The sequence below is a fragment of the Sminthopsis crassicaudata genome, chromosome 1, assembly GCF_048593235.1.
Source record: "Sminthopsis crassicaudata isolate SCR6 chromosome 1, ASM4859323v1, whole genome shotgun sequence".
NCBI lineage: Eukaryota > Metazoa > Chordata > Mammalia > Dasyuromorphia > Dasyuridae > Sminthopsis > Sminthopsis crassicaudata.
The window spans coordinates 376,785,759-376,812,581 of NC_133617.1; the positions used below are offsets into that span (position 1 = coordinate 376,785,759).

Genomic DNA, 26,823 nt, shown 5'->3' on the forward strand with positions numbered 1-26,823 from the left:
AAATGGTTTTGGTGACTGCTGCTATATAATATAGCTTTAGATCAGGTACACTTAGACCACCTTCCTCTGACTTTTTTTTCATTAGTTCCCTTACAATTCTCGACCTTTTATTCTTCCATATGAATTTTGTTGTTATTTTTTCTAGGTCATTAAAATAGTTTCTTGGGAGTCTGATTGGTATAGCACTAAATAAATAGATTAGTTTGGGGAGTATTGTCATCTTTATTATATTCACTCGGCCTATCCAAGAGCACTGAATGTCTTTCCAATTATTTAAATCTGACTTTATTTTTGTGGCAAGTGTTTTGTAATTTTTCTCATATAATTCCTGACTATTCTTTGATAGATGGATTCCCAAATACTTTATACTCTCAATAATTGATTTAAAAGAGAAAAAGATTTTGGACTTTATTTAGGCCAGCTTGCTCATTTTAGAGATGAGGAAACTAGGGATCAAAGAGGTTAAGTGATTATAACTATTGACATACAGTGAGGGTATAGGCAATAATGAAATGCTGACATTTTATTTTTAATATTTTTCTTCATTTCTGCATCCCTTTTTGTTTCCTTTTGGCACTTGGACTTTCCAGAGGACAGGCCATTACTTTCTTATTCTCTATACTCAAGTTTCTTATTAAATTGTTCCCAGAATTTCTAGTTGCTATTCTGCTTGGTGGAATACCACTTTAGATCTCCTAAATAGCATGAGGACATTGAATGCCTGGGAGTTAGTGTTAAGGAAAAGGCACAAAAGATGAGTTTATCTTCTTCACAGTGTTTACTTAGGGTTTCTCCTGCATGAGTTCATTCTTCCTCTCATCTGTCACAGAATGAACATAATTTATTGTGGGAGTTCTTTTCTTTCTCTCATTTCAGAACTGATAGGGGTTACTTAGGCAATGAGGTACCATTTACTTGAAGCTATATAATCTAAATGTGGCTGTTAAAAGGAGAACAAATAGCTCCAATTGTAAATGAAATGTATTAAAGGAATGTTAATCTTTATTTAACTTCCCTAAGTTCCACACTTCCAGCCCTGCAAACTGTCATAACCTCCCTGTTCCAGATTAAGTGGATTATTTACTTGTGATAATAGGCACATAGACTCATTAACATGCTGTCATAAACATCTGGGTGAAAATGTATTGTGCATTCTGTCACATAAATAAGGTGTCCAACCCAAAGTTGTGGTCTAAAAATGGGTCTCAGGGAGAACAAAAAAGCAATAAATGCTTTGTTAATATAGGCACATAGTCTTATGTTATAAATTCTATCTTCTTAATATTACTTTCATGGAAATTGTGGACCCTTTCCTGTGAATTATACTGATATAGAAAGAATTCAGAACTTAAGCCTTTTTCTGAATTTTCATAACTGGCACAATCTGACCTTAATATCCATTACATTGGGTTCCCTTCTATGACAAAGTAGGAGACCATATGGTTAGGGAACAAACAAATGATGTAGTCTGCTTGGATTTCATGAGAGCTTTTGAATGTGCTCCATGTGTCAGTCTTATTCACAAGCTAGTAATAATGTATATTTGGAGTTGGAAGGGAGCTTAGAGTCATCCAGTCATCTAATGCCTTTATTTTACATAAGAAAAAACTAAGGGTGTTCTTAAGTTACTTACTCAAAGACACCTTGTCAGGGCTAGGATTAAAGCCAGGTGCTCCTACAAGAAAACCATGGTGAAGATTATCCTGTTATTAGTTGAAACAAAGCCAAATGATATTTCCAATTCCAATTGTAGAATACTAGTATCTACAATAGTACATACTGCTGTTGTGGTGTTATTCAATAGCTTTATCAATGGTTTCAATGAGGGGAATTAAAAAGAAGCTTTCTAGGTTTATAATTAATTTCAATTTTCATCAGGCTTAGGTTATTTGTTGAATGGGAAAACATGACCTGTCATCCAGTTAGATAAAAATAATAATAAAATATAATGCATTATAAAATTCAGAGGGAAAAGTACAGTTGTAAATAAAAGGGACAAAATTAACAGACAAAAATATATACAATGGAAAGAAGAGGGCTTGTTAAGGAACACAAAATGGATTAACAATCATATGCTATATTTTGTCTTTCCAATCTGAAGTAGAACTGACAAAGACTAATAATTCATTGAACTTTCAATTAACCACATATTAGCTACAGACAGCTGAGTTGGGATCTTAAAAAAACAGTCCCTGATCTCATGAACTTTGTATTCTTTATTCTTTATATGACACATTAAAACTATAATAAATTATACATATAAAATAAATTTGTTAAAATGTGCAAAACAAAATACTTTATGTGTGTGTTTATGTGTGTGTTTAGAGCAGGGTAATGTCATTGTGATTAATAGGGAGACATTAGAAAAAGTAATATTTTGATGGGATTATAAAGGATGGGTTGAAATTCAAAAATCAGATGAGGAAAGAAAGACAGTTTAGGACAAAGTATAATGTAAAGAAAAAAATCATAAAGACAGATAAGTTCAGAATATATAATTGAGATTTGAAATTGTTCTTTTTGGAAATAATCTAGAATAATAGATTTAAACTCAAATAGAAATATTATTGTAGTCTACATAATGATTAGAAAAATCACAAATAAGTTTTATTTATTTTGTATTATATTTTATTGAACTTTGCTCAATCATCTTTTAATTTAGTTCAAGCAAGATTTGTGAACCACTGTTTTGAAACCTTTGATTTAGAGAACTGAATAAGGCTTATTATGAAGTAAACCTGAAGACCACCCAATTTAATCCATAGTCAGTAAGGAGACATTGTAGATTTTTGAGTAGGAAATTAATATGACTAGTGTATGCAAAAATATTACCCTTGTAACAATACTTTTTATATACCAAACAACTGGAAGGAAAAATACAACAGTAAAAGTACATGTGTATAGGAGTGTGGAGGGAAGTCAGTTTTCACAGAGGTGAGAAAGTATACAAGTGTAATGTTACTATAATAAAAAATGTCATATTTAGGAAGAAATATAAACACAAATAGTATAAATTTGTGGTAATCGAGAGAAAAATTATTTTTCCTAGTGGGATTAGGGAAATTTTCTGGAATAAAAATCATCAGATTAAGTTTTAAAGTTAATAGAATTTCAGTGAGTGAAAATTACTTCCAGGATAAGGAAACCCAAAAAAGCAAGGGCACAGCAAAATGCATGATGTTCATAAGGGTTTTTCAAGTTTTATAATTTTGTGAATAAAGAATATAGGGAATTGAGTAGCAGACTTTTTTTAAACTAGAAAGGGAATTAGGATGCCATCTGACTTTATATCTGACTTTATTCTTGATATTTTTAAGTTTGATTATGGCAAAATGAACAGGAAGCTGAAAACAAGGAGTGGGATTTTTAGCTATAGAAAATAAGAAAGACTAATAAAGTTGAAATTAGTTACTTTGGAGATGAATAGCAATAGAATAACTTAATATTTATGTTCAAGGAAATAAAGAGTTCTTGCAAGGAAAAAAATCCTTACATGTTCTTCATTGTTACACAGGAGAGAAAGCAAGAAAAAATCAGTTGGATTATAATATTGAGTGTATGTATATCTATGTGTCTATGTGTATGCGTGCATATACTCACATATGCACACATAATGAAGACTACCTAAAGTCTACAACCATCATGGATACTCTATTCCAAAAATAAAAACAAAACAATACAATAAGAATGAGAATTGATAATTATTTATCTTCACTACTTAAGCAGTATTCATGAATGAGGCATTTAAATGGACCACATAACCTCTTGATATCCCTTCCTTCAGGCCTGCTGAAAAAAAAAAAAAAAAACAAAAACAAAACCAGTAACCCTAGAAAGAATAATACATTTTGTGTGTAAATCTATATAATTTCTTCATTTGAATTCTTATACTTTTTTTTTTAATTTATGGAAGAAAGTAAGCCAATAGTAACTTGTTGGATTTGAAGTCCAACCAATCAATAAAAAGGGATAATTAAAACAATTTAACTTAGAAAGCTTGACAGATTCAGGTTATAACTTTCCTCTCTCCTTTTTCTGATATGTCATCAGTCTAAAATACACAATATTTGTTTGGATGTTAGTAGGGATCAGAATTGATTTGCTTTTATAGAAAACATTCTATTGGAGTTAATGTTTCTTCTTAAACTATTTATAGATCCTGGGGGGAAAGTCGAATGTATGTTTTAGATTGGAATTGAGGAATCCCTCCAAATCTCATACACAACAATAACCACAATTATGGATTGGCCTACTGCAAAGAACATTAAACTTGAAATCTAAAGATTAGCTCAAACACTTAAGATAAAAAGAAAAAGAGCTGGGAAAAAACCCTCAGAGTTTGAGTTATTTAATCTGGCCCTTTTGTTTTTAGATTAACAAGTGAGGTCTGATAAATCTATCCAAAGTTAAAAAGGCAGTAAAGATGTGGAGGCATTATATAGCAAATCACTCACTGAATAAGTACACATGTGTACATTTACATGTGTAATATCATTTTTCTTTATCAATTTTGTTTCTTAGATAATTTATAAATGTAGGTACTTTTAATTCTTGACATCCTGTATTCTTATTATCTTTTTCAAATATTCTATTTGATACACTAACATCAACTATGGATACTTTCCCCTTGTTTGTAAGAGCATTTTTAAAAATTACATTATTTGGGGACATATTGACAATTAGGTGCCAAATGAGATACATTATGAGATTCAAAAAAGCCCAAATATAGGCTCTATATTTTTTCATGTATTTTCTGATATCAGAATTAATAAAGTGATTTCCCTCTTCTTCTTATCCTAGGTTCCCAGATTAAGAGTTTTACCTCCCTCCGGTTCCTGTCAGAGCCTTCTGATGCTGTCACTATGCGAGGAGGTAATGTGCTTCTGAACTGTTCAGCAGAGTCCGACAAAGGATCTCCAGTTATCAAGTGGAAAAAGGATGGTGCCCACTTAGCCCTAGCAATGGATGAACGGAAACAGCAACTCCCAAATGGTTCCCTGTTAATACAAAATATAGTCCACTCCAGGCACCATAAACCAGATGAAGGTCTGTACCAGTGTGAAGCATCACTAGGAGATTACGGGGCAATCGTCAGTCGAACAGCTAAAGTTTCAGTAGCAGGTAGGTGACTGGCTCCTTTCTTTGCTTTTGAAACTTCAAGAAGAAATTCTCCAAACTCTTGTATTTTTACAATGTGGAGAAAAATAAAGAATACATGTTTAGCCTATCATGTTCATTATGTTCCATCACAAATAGAATTTGACAATGAAGGAAAGATTTAAAGGAATGTGTTTCATTTTGTATAGCCCAGCTTTGTAAATGTTGACTTTCTGCAGATGGATTAGCTTTTGGCGTAAGGTCACCGAGTCTTATTTTAAGATAATAGTGGTAATGGATATACCTACAGAAATCTCAATCTACAGAGAAATGGTAGAGAATTCCACTAGTTTGAATGATGCTTCCAAATATTTTAATGATGGGCAATATTTTGACTAAAGATCTGGATGATAGGATGGTTTCTTTTTTTTTTTTTTCTTATATGGAAGCTCCTCAGTAACATAAGATGCAGCCAACAATGCATTAAATTCTTGGAATTTGCTATATGCTCTTATTTCTGTCACACCTTTTGTTGTTAGAGGGCAACCCATAATTATATCTATTGGGCACTGTAGTTTCAGGCCAATAAGAAGATGAATCAGATTTTGGCCTGTGTTTCTATAATGAAGTTGTATTTGCCTGAAGTTGGACTTAATTTTTATCTGGTACACAAAGAGCCACTAACTGGATTCACACACACACACACACAAAATGAATTGGGTCTGGGGATATAAGTGGCTAACTTCAGCTAACCTTATATTCTAGCTCTCATTATTCAAGCTGAACCATTTGCAATAGGAAAATAACTAGGCATGTGGTTGCTTTAAATTGGGCTTATCTACAATAGCTTACTTAATAAACATATCCTAGAGGACAGTGGGGAATTAAAATTCTTGACTTCAGAACTCAGGCCAGATCCAGATTTTTAACTACCAAATATTGCTTTGAAAGTAGATTTTTTTTTATTTTTATTTCAACCTTTCCCACATTTAGACCTTCTGAAGGAGGCAGTTTGAAAATAGGACAATCCCTCTAGAACATAATCATATGGAGAGGAAATGATGGTTCTATTAGCTAATATTAAAAACAACAATAGCAAGAACAATAACAACATAATTTAATTAATTAATTAAACATTAACATCAATGACATTTATATAGTACCTTGAATTTTACCAACTGTTTTGTACATATTATATATATATTATCCATATAGCAGAGCTGAGAGTTGGATGCCATAATTGTCATCATTTTATATGTTAAAAAGCAGAGACAGAGATGTTAAGTGACCTCTATGGAGTCAGCTTGAAACAGATTTGAAATCAGTTAAACAGATTTGAAATTAGTTCTTCTTGAACTTCCAGTCTTGTGTTCTATATCCTGTACTACCAAGCTGCCTAGAATAATAAAATAATAAGTCACCTTCTGGGACTGTATGTTCTCTTTCACCTGACACTCCCCTAAGCCAGCATGTGACCCTGTGGCCATTTTCTTTCCTTCCTTCACATTCTTTTAAATGTAATTTCATTTGTAGACAAGTGCTAGAACACTTCTCTCCTTCCCCGACACCATTTAACAACCTCCTTACCTTCCACTCATTTGGATTATTAATAGTGAAGAACAGGAAGGCCACAACATTTGTTTAAAGGGCAAATTTAGGGATGAGTAGGAATGAAAAGCAAAACTCCAGTCCAGCTGTTCTCTGAATGATGGATGTCTTCCTCCTGACTGATGAGCAGAAATTATAGGGACGACTGAAAGTCAGTGTTAGTGATGACCTATCCAAGTGACATACACAAGTAGCATCCCAGGAATGCACAGAAAGGGGTGAGGAATCTGCAATCGCATCTGTCCACTCCCACTTCATCCAATTTCCTGATCTCTTAGATTTATCAGTTATCCATGATACCTGAATATTCCTGCTAAACAGAATGAATTTGGGCAGCTGTATAATGCTGGCATCAAAAAGCATACCAGGATCTTATATCACATAAGAATGTCCTGATGTGGGGTGGTATGATTTCATGCTTACTGTAATCAAGATTCGGTTTTTTTTATGAGCTTCTCTTTCAAAAGAGGAAATGAAGAAAGATTGAATTCCTGCATGATATTAAAATAAGGAGGTTTGGGCTAGAGTATTCTATCCAAAGGGAGGGTGAAGCATTCAGCCACTGAGTTACAATCTCATCTTAGATTATATCATTTGGAGGCAATAGGGATGTTCATAGCAGTTTAGACTCTCACTATGTTGTTTGGCAATATAGCATTCATCAATGTTATATCTACAGAAGTCAAGATTTTCAAACTACTTTCCATGGAGAGATGAGAGGTGGCATAGATCTTCCTTATTAAAAAAAAAAACTATAGCTTTAATATAATCTCATTTTAAGACATTAGTAGTTAATAAATCAGTCACCACTAATGTATGATACCAGATTTTCTCTGGACAAACTGCTCCAATGTCTGAAAAATTACACAATAATCTCTAAAATCTGCTTTAAGAGTTTCATTAAAAATTATTTTTTGCTTGTACTTTCTAATTTTTAATCAAATAAATGTGGCAAGTGAAATGTGTCCTTAATCAGTCCACATATTTTATGCAGAGAACATTCCATGCACTCTTCATATGATTTTCTAGGAACTTCTGAAGAGCTCTTCAGAATCTGACATTCACTATTTATGAAAGTGCACTTGGCTGAAGTGGAAATGAGAGCCATGAAGATAACAAGAGAGCTGCCTCCAACTGTAACATCTTATTCAAAGTCCCAATTTAACAGATTACCTACTAATAGTATTCCTCTTAATTGGATAGTGTACCAACATAGACAGCATGAGCTTGTAAAATCTCTCTCTCACACACACACACACACACACATATACACACACGCACACACACATATACACACACGCACACCTATATATGAATGATAACCCGTGTAACCTACAATTTAGAATCATTAAACAAAACTACACAGTATTGATTAAAATTAAAACAATGGGAGAGGCAGCGTGACTTACTGAACAACAACAAAAACCAGAGTTTTCTGTTTACCTTTAGGTTTGGTCATTCAAACTAATTGAGGTCACTGTACATGAAGTTATGTTTGTAGTAATTGTACTTTTTTCCTCAATGGGAATTGATTGGACTTTATTGTCCTGTGTGTAAATATATGGATATGTCCATATATTTATCTATCTGTCTGTCTGTCTATCTATCTACAGTAAAAAAGTTAGAAGGACTCTTATACTATGATATGATATAAAATAAAATGACTTTAAAAAGGACATTTGGGATTAGAAGATCTGAAGGAGGCATTTCCCATTTTCTTCAAGATTTCCATGGCCCCAATACTCTGAATTTCTAAGGCATTTCACTGGAATTGAATTGATTAGAAATGCATTGAATCTGACCATGAAAATGTCTCCTCATCTAGAAAGTGACTTTTTGTCTGTTTGAATTCATAGCAATAGCTAAAAAAAATGTCATGATCTTTCCTCATAGGAGAGAGGTTACTTTTTATGATGTTTTCATGGTGTTGTAAAGAAAGTTATTCGGGAAATATATCAGTGTATAACAGATTATAAAGCAAATTGTAATTGAAATAGTTCACTGGATATTTACAAATTCAAAATTATCTTACTAAATTAAGTCATTTAAAAATGAGCATAGCTAAACAATGCTTACTGTGTAGTGCTAAATGATACTGAATAACACATTTTTGAAAGATGTTTTTTCACTTTTCACCCATTAATTTTGTATGACAACATCTGTTGATTTTTATATTGGCCATTCATAAACTTCTAAATTCAACCTTTGATGAGTTGGACCAAGTGTTCAGTGTTACGGGGTCAATACTACTAAAAATTTGCCTTGTGTCTAACTATCAATGTGATTTACTGTCACCAAAAGAATACAGTAAATTTGATATAGCAAAGCTAAAAGAAGACAAAAATAACCATTAATGCCTTTACAATTTAACACTGTGAAACCGTTTGATTATTTCCCACATTGATATATAAGTAGAGCAGATAATTATTTCTGTCTGACATTAAAAAACCTTATAAATCATATAAAAGACTGCACTCCTGAAATAAGAAATTCAGATTTTTAATTCTGTTTTTATTTTACATGGTATAGAGGCAATATTATAGAAGCTTATAACTGTATTTTAATGATTAAAATGAATAGGATTCAATTCAGTAATACTTTGTTCTATACAATGGTGTTTGCCAGATATGAATGGAGGGAAAAAAAATCATTGCCTTTATCATCCTCCTCATCATCATCCTACAAATACAAACCCTAAAATACCTTTGAGAATTCAATGAATAAGTTGTACTGGAATAATAGGCAGATATATTGCCTATAATTATTCATATATAATGTTAAAATAAAATTTAAGAAAAGGTTTTTTAAAAATGTGCCAAATATATAGAATCATGAAATTTTATGGAACAGAAAAATTATTTTTCAAAATATTAAGACCTCATGGAAGAAATCCATGTAGTAAAAGGATGAGGCCTATATTCTTGTCATCCTGCCTATTACTGGAATTATTTTTAGAATGCCTTTAATGAGCCTACAGAAGATGAATTTACTTCTCAATACTGTCATTCAATTACTGAAACAAAATGCATTCTTTTCTATCCACTTGTATATTGTTTCAAAACATAGCAAATATGAAAGAATGTTTACAGACTACTGACTTGTTCCTAAAACTGTATATATCTGTGCTCTATCCTAAAAAGTTAAGAATAAAAATTAAGGATGATGATGAAGATGAAAATGATATTTTTGTACTATTTGACCTTTGAAGCACTTCTAGAGATATAGGGAGATCTGTATCACATGGACCACACTCTTAGGAGACTCAGGAAGGTGCAGAAGAATTAACATTGGATTTGAAGTTAGGAAACCAAAGTTTAGGTCCCAGATCATCTAATTACTGTATGATTCTAGGCCAATCACTTAACCTACTTCCTTATTTGTAAACTAAAGAGATTAGGTATAATGAGGATAAACTCGGTATAGTTTAGGAATGTGATGGACAGCAACAAAGCTAAGTAAAGTGTAGGCTACATTTGAGAAGCAGCAGGTGAGGAAAGGCAGAATAAATAGTTCTTCTGTGAAGTTCTTTGAAGAGACTATCTGTAGTTATCTGGTCAGTTCTGATTGTACCAGTTTTGGAAAGATAGAAAAAGAAGGATGATTGTGATGGTGATAACATGACATAAAGCTTTGTTTAAGGAATTGGAGATGTTTAGTTTGCAATAAAGAAAACTTGGGGGAGCAGTGGCTATGAGGTTGGGAGAATGATACTTTTGAAAAAAAATAACTTTAGTATAAGTCACATATCAGTGTAGGGTTACACTTGTTTTACTTGGTCTAAGTGGGCAGAGCCAAGAATATTAAAAGTTACACAAAGACAGATTTTGGCTCTAAAAAAGGAATTTCATCCTTCCTCTTAGAACTATGATGTCAAATGAACATCTCAGTAGATAGTTGCTTCCTCTTCCCTGAAGACTCTAAGTTGTCACTGAATAAATCTTTTTAAAGGATGTTTTAAGGGAATTTGTGTTTAGTTAAGAGTTAGGCTATATGACCTCCTCAATTCCTTACAACTCTCCAGATTCTATTTTTCCATTAACATAAAAGTCTCTTTAGGTAGTGAAATATATGTTTGGAATATTTTACTCATTCATGTATTCATTCATAAGATGTTTATACAATGCCTATTTTCATATGACATGACACTATCCTTTATGATGCAGGAGACAAATGTATAGTGCTTAGCACAGTACCTGGAGCATAGTAAATGCTACATAAATGTTAATTATCATATTATTAAAATATCTTAGTGATCATCATTATTAATAGCTAGCAATTATATAATACCTTGAGGTCTGCAAAGTTGTTTATAAATAACTATCTCAATTTATCCTCATAGCAACCTTGGGAGACAGGTGGTATTGTTATTCCTATTTTATAAATTATTCCTTTTTACCAAAATAAAACAGAAGTTAAGGTACTTGACCATATCCATATAACTAATAGTTGCATGCTTCCAGATTTAAACTCAGACCTTCCTGATTCTAGTTCCAGAATTCTATCCACTATGCCAGCTAGGTTTATCCTCATGGATACTATAGTTTAAAGGAGGAAAGCATTTTTCTAAATATAGAAAACATGCTAAAAAGATATTTTTCCAGTTCTATAGGAGTTAAGAAAAAGGTAAAATTATGTCTGACTTTGAGAACAACATATTTTATGCTTGTTATGAATTTTGAAGGATAAGTAAAAATTAGAGAGTCTGAGCAAAAGAAAGAGCATTCTTGGTTTTGGAAATAATTTCAACAAAAATAAGGGGAAACAAAGATTTGAAATGTATTCATGAAAAAAAATGGTGAGTAGTTTAGTTTGTCTAGAATCTAAGGTGCCTGAAATAACAGATATGATTGTAATGCCGGAGATACTGAGGCAAGATAGAGATTGGAGTTTTTAATATTTTGTTTGAATTTCTGAGAGGGAGAGATTATCTGGGGGTAGAGCAGAATCCATTTTCCCCCAAGGCTGAATTGGACTTTTGTCTCAAAGAATTCAGCATGGACTGTGAGATTTCAATTATTTTTATTGGGCTCTAGCAATCAGGGGAGACAAAGGCAAAGGGTAGAGTCTAAACACTGGTGAACTGTAATTTCCAGAAAGGGTCCATCAATCTGGTTCTAACAGGTTGGGGGTAGGAACATAAATTCTGATAAATTGGGAGTGAAGGAAGTAGTAAGCTAGAGACAAGAAGTCTGAAGAGATAGAAGTAGAGGATGCCAATTAGAATCTGTGATAGGACATCTGGAGTTTTATGACTCTATTGGAAAGCCAGAGTAGCCAGATCTCCACAGCCCTAATTGTCACAATCCTAATGAACAGAAAAGGGGGGGTTGCAACCTGGGGAATTGAGGCAAAACAATTAAGGGAAACAGAGGCAGAAAAATTTAGGGAAAATGAGGCAGGACAATTTAGGGAAATTGAGGCAGAACAATAAAAGGAAACTGTGGCACAACACTAAGAATGAAAAGATACATTGATCCAAAACATGGAGAAGGGAATATCAAAGTAGAGTGTTACAGCTTTATTTAAAAAGCAATGGAAACCATGTAGGGCACTTGGGAAGCACAATGTATAGAGAGTGTTGTGCTTTGAGTCAAGAAGTCTAATGTTAATGAGATCAAAGCTTACTTCAAATACTTGCTAGCTGTGTGACCCTGGGCAAGTCACTTAATCCTGTTTGCTTCAGTTTCTTCATTTGTAAAGTGAATTGAGAAGAAAATGGCAAACCGCTCCAGTATTCTTTGCTAAGAAAACACCAAAACAGGGTCATGAAGAGTCAGACAAGAAAGAAAACAACTGAGCAATAAAAACAAAAATGAGAAGCTACTGTAGATTTTTGAGACATTAGTTACATGATTTATTTATTTTACAATTAAACTAAGACCTATAGAGTTAAAAATTTATATAGGTAACAAAAAACAGATCAGGGTTTTCAAGCAAGGTTGGCAAAAATGCAGGTGATACCATCATATACACTTGAAAAATCAGAAGATAGAGCAGGTTTTGCAGGAGATAGGGGAGTATAATTAATTCAATGGGAAAGAAAAGAAGAAAGAAAAATGTATTAAGTACATATGAAGTACCAGGTATATTGATAAATCCTTTACAAATATTATATAATGTAATACTGATAACACCAGGAAGTAAGGGCTCTTATTATCCTCACTTTATAGTTGAACAAAATGAGACACAGAGAGATTATAAGATTTGCCAAGGATCATATAACTAACTAGTTTCTGAGGTCTGATTTGAACTGAAGTTTTCCAGAATCCAGAACCAACTCCCTATTCTCTGCACACTTTTCCTTTAACTATACATATATGTCTATCTTAAGCATATAATTGGATTAATATAGAAATCCTAAAGAATGACAAATGATAAATTTATCTTGATAGACAACTGATAAATTAATATATCTATATATTCTTTTAAGGAATAAGTTTTTAGATGTCCTTTTAAAAAATCCTTTTTGTTACATTTAGTGACTTCCCAATCCAAGATACATTTGTACTTTTTCCCAACACCCTTCTAAGTAAAGGATAACCCAGCTCCATAATACTTGAACTGGTATTTCATTCAGAAACACACTTTTTTTTTTTTACTCTGAAGTACAATAGATATTCAAGATGCAAATTGTAGCACTCTGATTTTAAATAATACAGGCATCACAATTAAAATTCTCCTGTGCTTAAAAAATAATTAGTTACTTGAATAGTTGTTTCAATGAATTCTCTTCTAGACTACCTCTCATTTAAATGAGTTATGAAATAATTAGTAGAAGCATATTATGGTGAGACAAGCTAAAATTAGCTCAATAGTATGGGCATTCTGTGAAATGATAATCTGACCTTTAAATTCTAGCTCAAAAGGAAATAAGAAGAGAAAGAAGTCTGTCTGGGAAAAAAAAGGGGGGGGGGGATAAACTGCATTGCCTCAGGTCACTCTCATGTTATAGAAAGGAAACACTAAGGAAAAATGCTTATATTCTTCCCTTCCACTGGAACAAACATAAAAGTCTTGCCTGCCTGTAAGGTCAAGTTCACACAGAGAAGCAGTTTGGAAAATGTATCCCAAGGCCTTGTAATACTCTCAAAATTCTATTCTGAGAAGGTTCACTTACAGTACAAAGCTTTTCACTTCAGGGCTCTTGGGGTAATGTTTATTTTAAAATGATGAGTAGGAAAATGAATTGCTCAGCTTTCAGAATTGTTAGTGGGTTTAATTCTCTGCCTATCACTGATTCCGTATAGCTATGTTGTTTAAAAAAATAGAAGAAGAAATATAAGATAGATAGGTGATATTCCAAGTAGCTCTTGAGTGGGAGTTGATCTTATAATTTCTTTTGAATATTACTGGCAAAGTGAAAACATGGGAACAGAAGGAAAAATGATCACCATTATTGTAGTCACATATAGTTTCACCTTGCTCTAGAGAAAAGGGGGAAAAAACTATTTGGAAATCCAGCTTGTAGTTAGATCATTCTTAAGCATGTTGACTGATGAATCAAGTTTAAATATAAAATATTTATTTTATAAAAAAGCAGAAAAAATTATATGGCATTATAAAAACACAGTAAGGAACTTGGTAATGCTCCTTATAAATATGCAACCAAAAAGAAAAAAAATAAATTAAAAAAATTGAGTCTTCCTTCACCCAAATCCTTTGCTTTTCTTCCTTTGTTATTAATGCTAATTCATGTTATAATGAGAAAAAACTTAATTATTTAATCTTTATTCTTTTACTTAAAAGTCATTCAAGCCTTAAGTTACAAAAGAATTTTTGACAGTATAATGAAAACGAGAGAATAGCATTTAAAATAACTTGGTAAGAGTAAGTAAAAACAATTTTGATTTCCAGAGTACCCTTTGGAATACTTAAAATTGATTTTCTTGATAAATGATAAGTTTAGGGAGACAAATAATGATAAGTAGAATGATTAGATAATATCACTGCAAATATCTTATGAAAATATGACTATATGATAGTAAATTTCATAGAGAACTTTGACTTTTATGAACCCTTTCCAGGCACTGATTTTTTCCCATTATAATTTTATATCCATGGTATAATATAATTTTTTCATTTAAATTTGATATAATATAAAAAGATCCCTGAATTTGCATTTTTTTCAATATATACAAATTTTAAGAATAATTTAAGAAGGAACTTGTTTCTGGGGAATATCTAGAGACCAGCACCATTAGGATGATAATGTTGTTAGGAATAATATGTCCCTTTTTAGTGATTTTTTTTAGCTAGATTTTAAAATGTGTATTCATGAAAAATCTCTTGTGCTGAGACTACATGGCCAGTTTTATTTGCAACTCACATTTCTATAATACTTTATATTTAATAACAATAGCCAATTAAAAATGTATTCAAATATCATTAGCCTAAATGATATAGATGAGGAACCAAACAAATGAAGTCTTTGTATTCTTTGACTGTAATGCCTCAAGTTATATTGACTAATATAAAATGATAGAATTATTAATTTAAAGCTGGAAAGCAGTTTAAAGATCATTAACTCCAACCCCCTCATTTGATAGATAATGGAGCTGAGACACCTAGAGTTTAAATGACTTGTTTAGGGTCACACAACTATTAAGTTTATGAGGCAGGTTTTGAACCTAGGTAATTATGACTCAAGACCAAGAATTTATCAAATATATAACTATATAGTAGTATCATTAAAAATGAATTCTTTAGAAATTATTATCATGGAAAGAAGGAAGGAAGGAAGGCAGGAGGGAAAGAAGGAGGGAAGGGAGTGAGGAAAGAAGAAAGGAAGGAAGGAAGGAAAGGAAGGGAGGAAGGAAAGCGGGAGGGAAAGAAGGAAAGAAGGAAGGGAGGGAGGGAGGGAGGAAGGAAGGAAGGAAAGGAGAAAGGAAGGGAGGGAGGGAGGAAGAAAGGCAAGGGATGTAAGGAAAAATGGTAAGATGTCTGAGAGAAAATAAAGGTATTGAGAGTCTTGGGATTAAGGAAAGGAAATATAAAGAAGCTCAATAGTTGTTACTAACATGCAGAATGTTATTAGTAAAAGGTAATATAGATGTAATTATTCTGCTTATATATTCAGTTGGAAAAATGACATGACATAGAAAAATATTTTCTTACAGCATAATTATTACTGACTAAAACATCATTAAAATGATAGTATGGAGTTCTAAGCATTAGATTTAACCTTGGTCAGGGAAAAAAGGATAGAATAAATAATATCCCAAATCCTTTCCAGTTTTGGAGGTGAGTGGTTGTAAATGACCTTTATCTTTATAATTGCAATCTATATAACAATTGTTCTGATCTCTATTGCAAAAACAAAACAGCACCTATTCAGATAGAAATGGAAAAAAAATGTCACCTCATTTCCTCTTGCTTGGCTTAAGTAGATATTAGAGTTTGCAACCTAAAAGCTTGGGTTTGGGCTTTGTAAGTATCAAAATATCTTACCAAGATTTCTACTGACTCACTGATGAATGCAGCAAAGATTTATTTTACATTCTCCAAAAAATGGACTCTTAGGTGAGTAGATATACCTTTGAAATGCCAAAGGCAGAATTTTATTTCCTATCTTGAAGCACACGTCCCTCTTCTGATTCTTTATTAATTAAATGTTACAGAAATTATACAACATGAATCTCCACCCCTCATAAAATTGCCAATCCCTGCTCCCAAAGAGTTTACATTCTTTTGGTAGAAGGGGATTTCCATCTTTGGTTAATTCCTGATGTCCTAGTTGGGTTTCAATTTTCTTATTTAAGTTTCATTTACCCAATTTGATTTTCATATCTGTGGAAACCAAAATGCCTATCCATTTCTCACATGCCCAATCCTGATATCTGAGGGCTTTAGGAGTTTTGACAAGACAGGTTTCCTTAGCCTTAATCTCCTCATCTCTAAAATGGAGTGAATTATGAAATGATGTAGGGGTTTGAGAGAACATAGTTGTAGACAGTGGGAGAGCATAATGGTTTGTGAGAAGAAATATAATGTGGCGTTTATTGCAGGTAATAAGATTTCCTATTTATTATGTGGAATTATAGACTCAATCAAATATGGCTTAAGCAAGGCAGAATCATAGATGATTAAGCAACATGCTTCTGTGTTGGGTAAGCTTTTAAGGCCTCGGGAAAGAGGAGGAACAAGGACAGGGTCTGGGGAGTGAAGGAAAGACGTTAGGGGGAGTTGGGAGAGGTCAAGGAGGGATCAAAGAAGAACCAGGTGGAGTCTATTGTGACTGATCAGGTTCTAAACATGCTAATCAAGACAGGGACTGGATGGGTAGTTTCGAGCTACTGACCAAGGAGGCCAGATGAGCTACTTAAGAGTTCCTGACTTTTGACTTTTCTAACCCTTTAAATTGTTAAAGTAATCATTCAAAAAAGTGGGCGTCATTACTAAACAGAAAGGGGGAAGTTGAAAATTCTTTAGAGACCAAATCCAGAGATAACAAGTACCCAGAAGCTGGAAGTAAAATATAGTGGCCTGTAAGAAGGAAATGTTACAGAGAATGCTAACTCACTAGGATGTCATGAAAATTAAATGATAGTATTTATGTGATAGCACTGTAATCTGAAAGTATTGCAAGAAAGTAAACAGTTCGTGTCATCCTTTCTTTTTTAAACTTTTTCCCCCTTTATTCATTATTCTTCACATAGTGCTATAAAGACTTAAAAGAGGGTTTTTTTTTTCTTTTGAATGATAACTTGCCCCTACCAACTCTATAAATGTTTATGCTTTTAAAACCCTGAGAATATCATGCAGCCTAACCAACAACAGTCCATGGAGCTTGTTGTAATTTCTTTGGAGTTTGCTATTAAAAGATGTAGTCACATTGTCTACTAAGCAAGGGATGGAAATCTATAATTTCTTCTTTCTCTTCTGTTTACTGTACCCTGCCCACAATAGGAATACTCCTTTTAATACAGGCTTGAATTAACATTATTAGGAAAGAGCATTTATTTATCACAATGGGATGGAAAGAACATTAAATTGAAGTTCCAAAATTTTCCACCCTTGTCACTTGTACCTTGTTTGATCAGGAACAATTCCCTTTTTTTCAGTTTCAATTTTTTTTTCTGAGGCAAGTGGGGTTAAGTGATTTGCCCATGGTCACACAGCTAGGAAGTGTTATGTGGCTGAGAACAGATATGAACTCAGGTCCTCCGGACTTCAGAATTGATGCTCTATCCACTGCACCACCTAGATGCCCCCAATTTCAATTCTTTGTCTGGGTCTCAGAAGTTCATCTATTGAATGAAGTGGTATGCAGTCCAAATTCCCTTCCAAATTTCACATATAGTATTTTAAAGATCATATCAAAATTCAAGTAAGCAAATAAGTATTTAGAGAGATAATTTCAAGTGGATAGAATCTCATCTACTCTGAAGCAATTCAGTATCAGAGTTTTTGATACTCCAAGCAAATAAAGAAAAGGAGTCCAAGGGGAGAAAGAAAGGGAAGGTAAGGGAGGAATAGGGGGAGGCAAAAAGGAGAAGAAGAGGGGAGAAGGGGAGAGAGAAGGAGAGAGAGGGAAGGGGAGAAGAGGCAGGGAGACAGACAGGCACAGAAACAAAAAGATTAAAAGAGACTAAAAGAACTAAAAAGTACTTGTGTACTCAAAGCTCTAAATGCATGGGTCAGGCTTAGTGATACCTGGTAACTAAATGGATGGACTGGGATATATTTGGGTAAATTAAACATCAGTTATTAACCTTAGTTTCAATTCTAATCATGGGATTATCTCACCACTCATCTCATGAACAAGTTACCCCCAAAGAGTACTCATCCTTTAGCTGTAATATAGTAGATGAAATGGGCTTATATTCAAGAAGACCTCAATTCAAATCTTGCTTCAGACCCTTTAATTGTATGATCTTTGGAAGATCACTTGGGATATCAGCCTCAACTTTTTCATCTGTAAAATAAAGTGTTTGAATCTGTTAGATTTTGTGGTCCTTTCTGCTTCTAAATCTGTATATAGTCTTATAAAATATTCCGCTTAGTTATATGATATATTAATGAAGTATCCATTGAAAGATTCTTTATTAATAATCTTTTGTATGCAAGATATTATGCTAGGTGGTAGTGTCCATATGGAAAAAAATGAAATAGATCCTGGTTCCCAAGAAACTGGTGGCAACTAGATAGATAGATAGATAGGTAGATAATCTAAAATATATACAAAGTAATTTCAGGAGAAGGGAACTATCACCTGGGGATAGTGGGACAGAAAAGGCCTCCCCTCACTGAATAGTTCACTGGAGATATTCAAGCCTAGATTAAAGAACACTTATAATATATGTTTTAGGGATGCTATTTTCTTCAAGTATGCTTCGGACTACATACCCACTGAGGTGTCTTTTAAGTCTAAAATGTTGTGGTTATATATATATATATATATATATATATATATATATATATATATCCTCAAAACATGTCAAGAGCTCATACATATATATATATACACACACACATATATATATATACATATATATATATGTATATGTATATACATATATAGTGACACTTGAATTGACTTGAAGGCAAAAAAAGGATTTCAAGAGATGAGGAAAGTAGAGACTCCTTAGAAGGATAGACAGTCTATGAAAAAATGAAAGAGATGTCAAGTTGTACATGGGGGACAGCAAGTAGGCCAATTTGGCTAGAGTGTTCAATGTAAATATTTTCCAATCACTCAAGTTTGTAACTCAAATTTTGTTTCTTTTTTCCCCATTCTTCTATATGCATATGCAATCCCTTATTAAGTCTTATAGCGTCTTCGTCCAGATCTATCACATCTGTAATTCTCTCAATTCTCATAATCTCTATCCAAATCCAACCTGTCTTTCATTGCTTTTCACCTGATCTATTAGAATTATATCTTAAGTTACCTTTAAATCCAGGCTCTTTTCACCAATCCATTCTCTACATAACTGCCACTTGGGTATCGGAAAGCATAAATCTGACCATTTAAGTTTTCTCTGAATAACTTAAGCATCTCCTTCTTGCCACTAGAATAAAATAAAAAAATACTTTTATACTTTACAGTTAAAATTCTAGAAAATATGGCTCCTACTTATCTACCTTGGCTGGTTTCACATTATTTTGTCCCCCATGTACAACTTGACATCTCTTTCATTTTTTCATAGACTGTCTATCCTTCTAAGGAGTCTCTACTTTCCTCATCTCTTGAAATCCTTTTTTTTGCCCTCAAGTCAATTCAAGTGTCACTATCTATCTATCTATCTATCTATCTATCTATCTATCTATCTATCTATCTATATGTGTGTGTGTGATTGGAAATATAGTAATCCTATCAAATTAAACAAAGAAATGTGAAAATGGTTGTATTTGATAGACAAGGGTTGGCTAGAAGACAAAAGGTTTTATTTTTCAATATGTTGAGTTTGAAATTGTTTTGAGATACATAGAGATAGATACTGGAGGATCCAATAGTTACAGCGACACTAGATTAAGGTTCAATAGTATTATTAGGAATGAATAGATGTGAAGCATCTTCATATAATTAGATGGGTAGGAATAGATTGGGATCACTTAAGAAGAGATCTTTGACAAAAAAGGACACATAAAGAACAGTACTTAAGTAAATTCAGGGAGCAAGGGATTTAAGCAAAGAAAATTGAGCAAGAAAAAAATTAGATTTCATAACCCCCCCAAAAAATTTAAAAACATGGTATTATGGTATTATAAGGAGGATTGTTTGAACAAAGGTAGCCATATATAGGAGAGATATGCAAACATTTTGGTCCCCAGATTCCTCTACAAGCTAAAAAAAACATTATTATGGAATCCTTCAAAACTTATTAAAATGAGTTATAGCTATTCATATTTATTATATTAGAAATAAAATTGGCTTAGTATTACTGATTGTAAAAATAGTTTTGATGCTGTGGGCCCCATGAAAGTGTTTTAGGTTCCATACCCCCAAAATCTTGAGACAACACTTTGAAAATCACTATTATGAAGCCTCACAACATGTCAAGAGCTTAAATTCTATGAGAATGGAAATTTAATTGAAAATGTATAGTGTTTAAAATAATTTGTAACCATGGAGAGAATAATTGTAGTTGGGTATTGAGAGCAACCCCCCCAAAAAAACCAAAAAAACAAAAACAAAACAAAACAAAAAACCTTCAAGGGACTAAGATGTGAGTGTGTGATGAAGAAATTGTAGCAATAAGTGTGGAAAAACTGGAGTTTGAATATGGGGAAAAAAAAAGATATATTGTACTATAAGTTCTATAATGCTTACTGACAGATGAAGTAAAATATATGGAAATAATTCTTGTATGCTTTTTATTTTTGTTTTTACTATTGTCAATGCTTTCTATGAGTTCTTTCATCAATATATGCTGGAGAATATTTGTTTTACAAGTACATAGAAAAGAAAAGGTCCCCAAACCCACTATATGATTTTGTCTTGGGCAGAATCTACCCTCAGTTGTAGGTCAAAGTTATTTCTCATTTTTATTTGCTTGATATTTTCTTTCTCTTTCAAAAACATGTAGAGGAATTCACTGGTAAGGAGCTGGAAGTAGTTCCTATGCAGCCAAAAGAAGTGAAAATAAAGTTATCCTCATAGAATGCAGCATTTGCTTTATTAATTGTTGTATGTTTTTCATTAGCTCTATGGTGCCCTGGTACTTCATTATATATGATTGCATATATTATTATTCATATAATACAATATGCTCACTTACAAATGGTACTGCCATCTTTTGCATGTCTGGGTGGATGTGACCACAAGTATGAGGTAGGTCATTGATAGATTGTTAGAGCTAGAAGAATGTTAGAAAGAAGGAAACAATAATTTATTCAGTTCTCATTTTGTGCCTAATGCTGTGCCTTTAAATGATTATATGAGCATTATATCATTTGATTCTCACAACAAACCTGGAAGTTAGGTATAGTTGTCATTTCACAGTTGAGATTTCAAGTCAAACTGGTTAAATGAGTTGTCCGGTCACACAGGTCTTCTTTTGAAGACAGATGTGAATACAGGCCTTCTGACCCCTAAATCCTGGAATCACTGCAACACCTAAGTAGCTTCCTTTAGACCATATCTGCCTTACAGAATATCTAATCTAACTCATTCATTTTATAAATGAGGTAACAGATGTCTAGAGCATCAGTGTGACTTAAACAAAGCTATTATTGGCAAAGTTGGAAGTTGAACTGAAAATTCCTGGTTGTTTTCTACTGCCCAAAATTATTTGAATCACAATCTTACTTTGAAAATAGACTTATACTAATGCAAAATATCTAGCTTATTCTAATTTGGTGTAAGTAGAGTAAGAAAAATGATGACTCTGTGGAGTATTTTTGAGAGTTTCATGTCTGGAAAATTGTGTTCATGTCTAAAAAAAGAAAAGCAAAAAATCTTATGTAAGAGGGAATCCATTTATTGTTTTGGAGCAGAGGATAGAAATAGGATCAGTGGGTAGAAGTGAAAAGGCTAATCTCTGCTGAATACAAGAAAAATTACATAAATGCTAATAATTTGATTTTTCCAGAGTTGAGATGTACTATTGAAATGTAAGTTGTCTATAACTGGGTTTGTTCAATCTGAGGCAGCTATGTAACTTACTTGACAAGTCAAAGAAGGGATTCTTGCTTAATGTGGGAATTGGACTTAGATGATTCTTGGAGATTCCTTACAGCTCTGAGTCTGCTGAATTTAAAGTCCAAAGGCCTGGGTTTTATGCTTACTCAAACATTACCTATACATCTATAAACAAGTCTTCATATGCCAATGGGAATAATAAAAGTAATAATACTTGCCTCATAGAGTTATTGTAAGAAAATGGCTATATAAAAACAGGATAATCATGATACTATTGATAATAACAATGATTCAGAAATGAATTCACATATGTTTTCCCTTATAAGAAGTGATTGTTTCATTATATATCTATCCTCAGCTTAATTTCCAGCAAGTAGACATTTAGTAAATACTTATTAAATGATTGGATTGATATACAAGGACTCTGTTCTATTTAAACCAAGGCAAAATGAAAAATTCTAATGAAAAATTAGATAAGTGGACTTAGACAATACAACAAACTGGTGTCAAGGATACAGGGCAATTTCCAGAATAATATATCTGGCTTAAGATGAAATGGTTTTAGCAGATAAAACATGTGATTCAAGAATTTGTTGATCATTAAGTATATAGAAATATTTTTTCCATACTTCTAAAGTTCTAAGCAATGGTACTAAGAAAACAATCTGTTACACAATATGTTTTGCTTTTTTTTTGTTTTTTTGGGGGGGAATTGGGGGATATCTGTGATTTCACAGACATAAGGAACATTTAGAGATAATATTTCTACTTATAAAAATCAGTAATTCTTCCACAATTTGTAGTTCCAGATATTTGCCTGGCGATCTGGGGGATTAAATGACACTTTCAGGGTCATGCAGCTAGTATGAATAGAGGCAGGTTTGAACTGAATCCTCCCTGATTCCAAGGCAAGCCTATTATCCACGATGTTTGCAATAAATTTCACTTACTCAACCACAGTTAGCATAAAAGAACAATATTGTATTCAAGATTTTTGAAGTTTCACTTGTGCTTAGATGCTTCTGCAAATTTCCTCCTTTCATTTATCTGAATCCCTGAAAATATAATGGCTGTAAATGTTTCCATGTTTTAAGGTATGGAGAATGAGATGCTTTCACTAAGAAGGGCCTAATAATCACCATTACTTATGTTCCATGTGTAGGTATGCAAATAAGTCCAATCTATACTCCATCAGAACCTTTGCAACTTAACCTGCCTTCAGAAAATGCGAATAAGATTGCAGGATAATAGTGCCCCAACAAGCATTTTAAAGCAATTGGGAAGAAGCTGTGAGTTCAGAGCAGTGAATGCATGTGTTAAGCACAATGACAATAACAAGGATGTTTATAAATACAATGACACTACAAAATAGCACCCCAGGTTGGAGGAGGAAAGCAATTTGGCAAAGTGAGGTATGTTAAATGTTTTAATTTTCTCTTATGCCAGTAAAATCTTGTTGAACAAGGTGATATTAAATCTCCCATACTACACTGGCTACAAGAGTCTGTCAACATTTTCATTATAAACTCATTTTTTTGGCCTTTGTGAAACAATTTCAAGAATTCACTCTGGGATAAAATTTGGCACACAAAGGCTTACCTGGGGGAATATGTATTTCATAAAATTTTAAAATGATGAAGTTGCCCATTTCTCAATTGCATGATACCTATCCTTTTCTGAGGAATTTGTTGGTTGATGTTTCTTAGACAATTCAACAGGCCTTAAGTGAATATGGCAGATATAGTGGGAGTATGTGGGGTGTGTGTGTGTGTGTGTGTGTGTGTGTGTGTGTGTTTGTGTAATAGATACAGTTGTCAGTAAAGACCCTTGCAGCTGAAATTCTCAACAAATGACTGCAGTGGTATTGATTGTGCAACAATTGACAGTAATTGTGAAGCCCTTGACTAGCAAACTGCACCAATGACATTATCTATCTAGTGCTCATCTTTTTATCCCACACACTCTGTATACAGCCTATAGTGAATACTTCTCTGATTTTCCTGCTATTGGGTTATAAAATACAGGATTTATCATTCTCAGTCTTTATGTCTCAAGCTTTTATTTGATGAGATATTTTCACTTCATGTTCCCAAGATCTCTTAATACTCATTTTATCCTTTTGGTTTTATCACAGGGCTTCCACTGTGCTTATCCCTATATGACACATAAAAACTTCTGGTATCCCCTCCCCCCCAAAAAATATGTGCCTAGTAATACACTCAACTTCCCTTATGTGAATCTGTTGTGAATTTCCCCGTGGGACTTTTGTTTTAGTTTAGATATATATTAAAAAAAATTATGGGGTAAATTTGATGTAGTGGTCTCCTAAGAGTGGAAAAAGTGGTGTTATTATAGGAAAATGAAGCACAAATGAAAAAGAGCCATTATTTCTTTTGATGTCAAAAATATTAGAATCTGATTTCAGTAAATAATGCTAATGTACTCTGCACTAATGGAGCAAGTACATGCCTCAGTAGATAGAGTGCTAGACCTGGAGTTAGGAAGATCTGTATTCAAATTTGCTCTCAGACACTTAAAGCCATGTGACCTTGAGCATTTCATGTAACTTCTGCTTTAATCCATTGGAGGAGCAAATACCAAACCACTCCAGTATCTTTGTGAAGAAAATCCCATGGACAATATATTCTAATTGAACACAATTAAATGTCTAAACAACACTCTGAACCAATTGTCTCTCTTTTTTTCCAATCATAACATCTGGACATTGATATGAAAAAGGGTGCCATTTTTCCTTTTTATATACCTACCAAAACCTTCCACTTCCAGGTTGTTCATTCTATTTCTTCATAATACCTGCCCATCAGACCTACTGTTCCATTCTGAAACCTAAATGAGAATTGTCTTCTTCTTGGACATCATGCCTCTTCAAATGTCTAAAGATTACAATCATGTCCTTCCCCCTCTTGAATCTTTCTTCTTCATGTTGCATGCCCCCATTTCTTTACCTCATAACAGATTTGATTGATTTCCTAAGTCCTTGTTTTCTGAGACTGCATTCATGGGAATTTCTCCAATTTGTTAACAAGATAGGGACTGGACTTGTGATTTTATTGGTGTAGGGAAGTCTTGGGGAAGAAAACTCCTACAAATGTAGAGTAGGACTTTCCCTGCCCAGAAAATTGAGGGATTAAGTATATTGACTAAGGTTAAATAAACAATTTATGACAAAGTTTGGACTTGAACCCAGGTCTTCCTGGCTTGCACTTTCTCTCTTACTATGACAGGCTCTATCTCTCAATGCCTCATTTAAACTCTAGTATCCAGAATTCAGCATTATTTTGTAAATATGTACTTATCAATGACGCCTCACTCTTTATTCAGACACCAGTTCTCTTGGAACTATCTAAGGCACTCTCTTCCAGTTTTGGAAGATGTCCTGACTATTTCTTGCCAAGAAATTGAACATCTTGTTCAACCTTTCAAAATGGTTCTTTCCCTGCTTTTCATATTAAAATTGGTGAACCAATCAGATATGGTTAAGAAATAGCTCACCTCTTCCATATAAAAGACATCGTGAGGCTATTAAGTATCCTTGTGTTGCACTAATACATAAATAATAATAGGAAAAATGACAAGTTCTACATTCAGTAATGTCCAGAGTTCTGGGGAGAGATGGAGTAGTCTTTGTCTGAACCGTTGTGTATGTCTCTTCCTGTTCAGACATCCAAAGCCCCACTGAATTCTAACTAAATACACCTTCAACAGCTGAGCCTCTATTCTATATACCTTAACTCCTTTAAAATCTAAAATATATTCTTTAATGTGGGTGGTATCACATAGCACTATCCCTATAGTCAAGAAGATTCAAAGGCAGCCTCAGACACCTATTAGCTACATGATCTTGGACAAGTCCCACAACCTTTATTTACCTCAGTTTCTTTACCTGTAAAATGAGGATAATAATACCCTCTACCTCACAACCCAGTCAAGTGAGCAAATATTTATTAAATGCTCTATTGTATGCCATATACAGTAATAAGCAGGAAAGTACAAGCAGGAAGATGCAGTTAAAATTAGAAGACAAGCAGGAAGTTAGGCAAAAAAAGTTTTTTGCAATAATTTTCTTTGATAAAAATTTTTTTCTAAGAAATATAAGGAAATGAGTCAAACTTATAAGACTAAGAAATGTTTTCTAATTCATAAATGGTCAAAGGATATTTATAAGTTATTTTCGCAGAAAGAAGTTTAAGGTATTGATAGCTATGAAAAAATGATCTAAATCAGTAATTATTAAATAAATGAAAATTAAAACAATTCTGTGGTACTCATTCACAACTATCAGACTGGCAAATGTTACAAAACAGGAAAATGACAATTACTAGAGAAGTGATAGAAAATAGGCACTTTCATAACCTTTTGGTTATAGGTACTAGTCTTACCATTCTGGAAAGCAATTTGGAACTATTTCCCAAAAGTTATTAAACTATGTATATATTCTAAGCCCCAAAGTCTCATTGCTCTTTCAATACCCAAAAGTAATCTATGACAGAGAAAAAATACTCATGAATACAGAA

At 33.1% G+C, this 26,823-nt stretch overlaps 1 protein-coding gene across 3 annotated transcripts in view; it reads left to right on the top strand.

The window, feature by feature from the left end:
- DCC (DCC netrin 1 receptor) overlaps window positions 1-26,823 on the top strand; it is a 1,370,610-nt gene that overhangs the window by 479,498 nt on the left and 864,289 nt on the right. For all 3 annotated transcript variants that reach the window (XM_074279384.1, XM_074279385.1, XM_074279386.1), the window contains exon 2: window positions 4,801-5,121. In XM_074279384.1, the coding sequence (XP_074135485.1) occupies window positions 4,801-5,121 (321 nt within the window). The remainder of the gene's footprint in view (window positions 1-4,800; window positions 5,122-26,823) is intronic.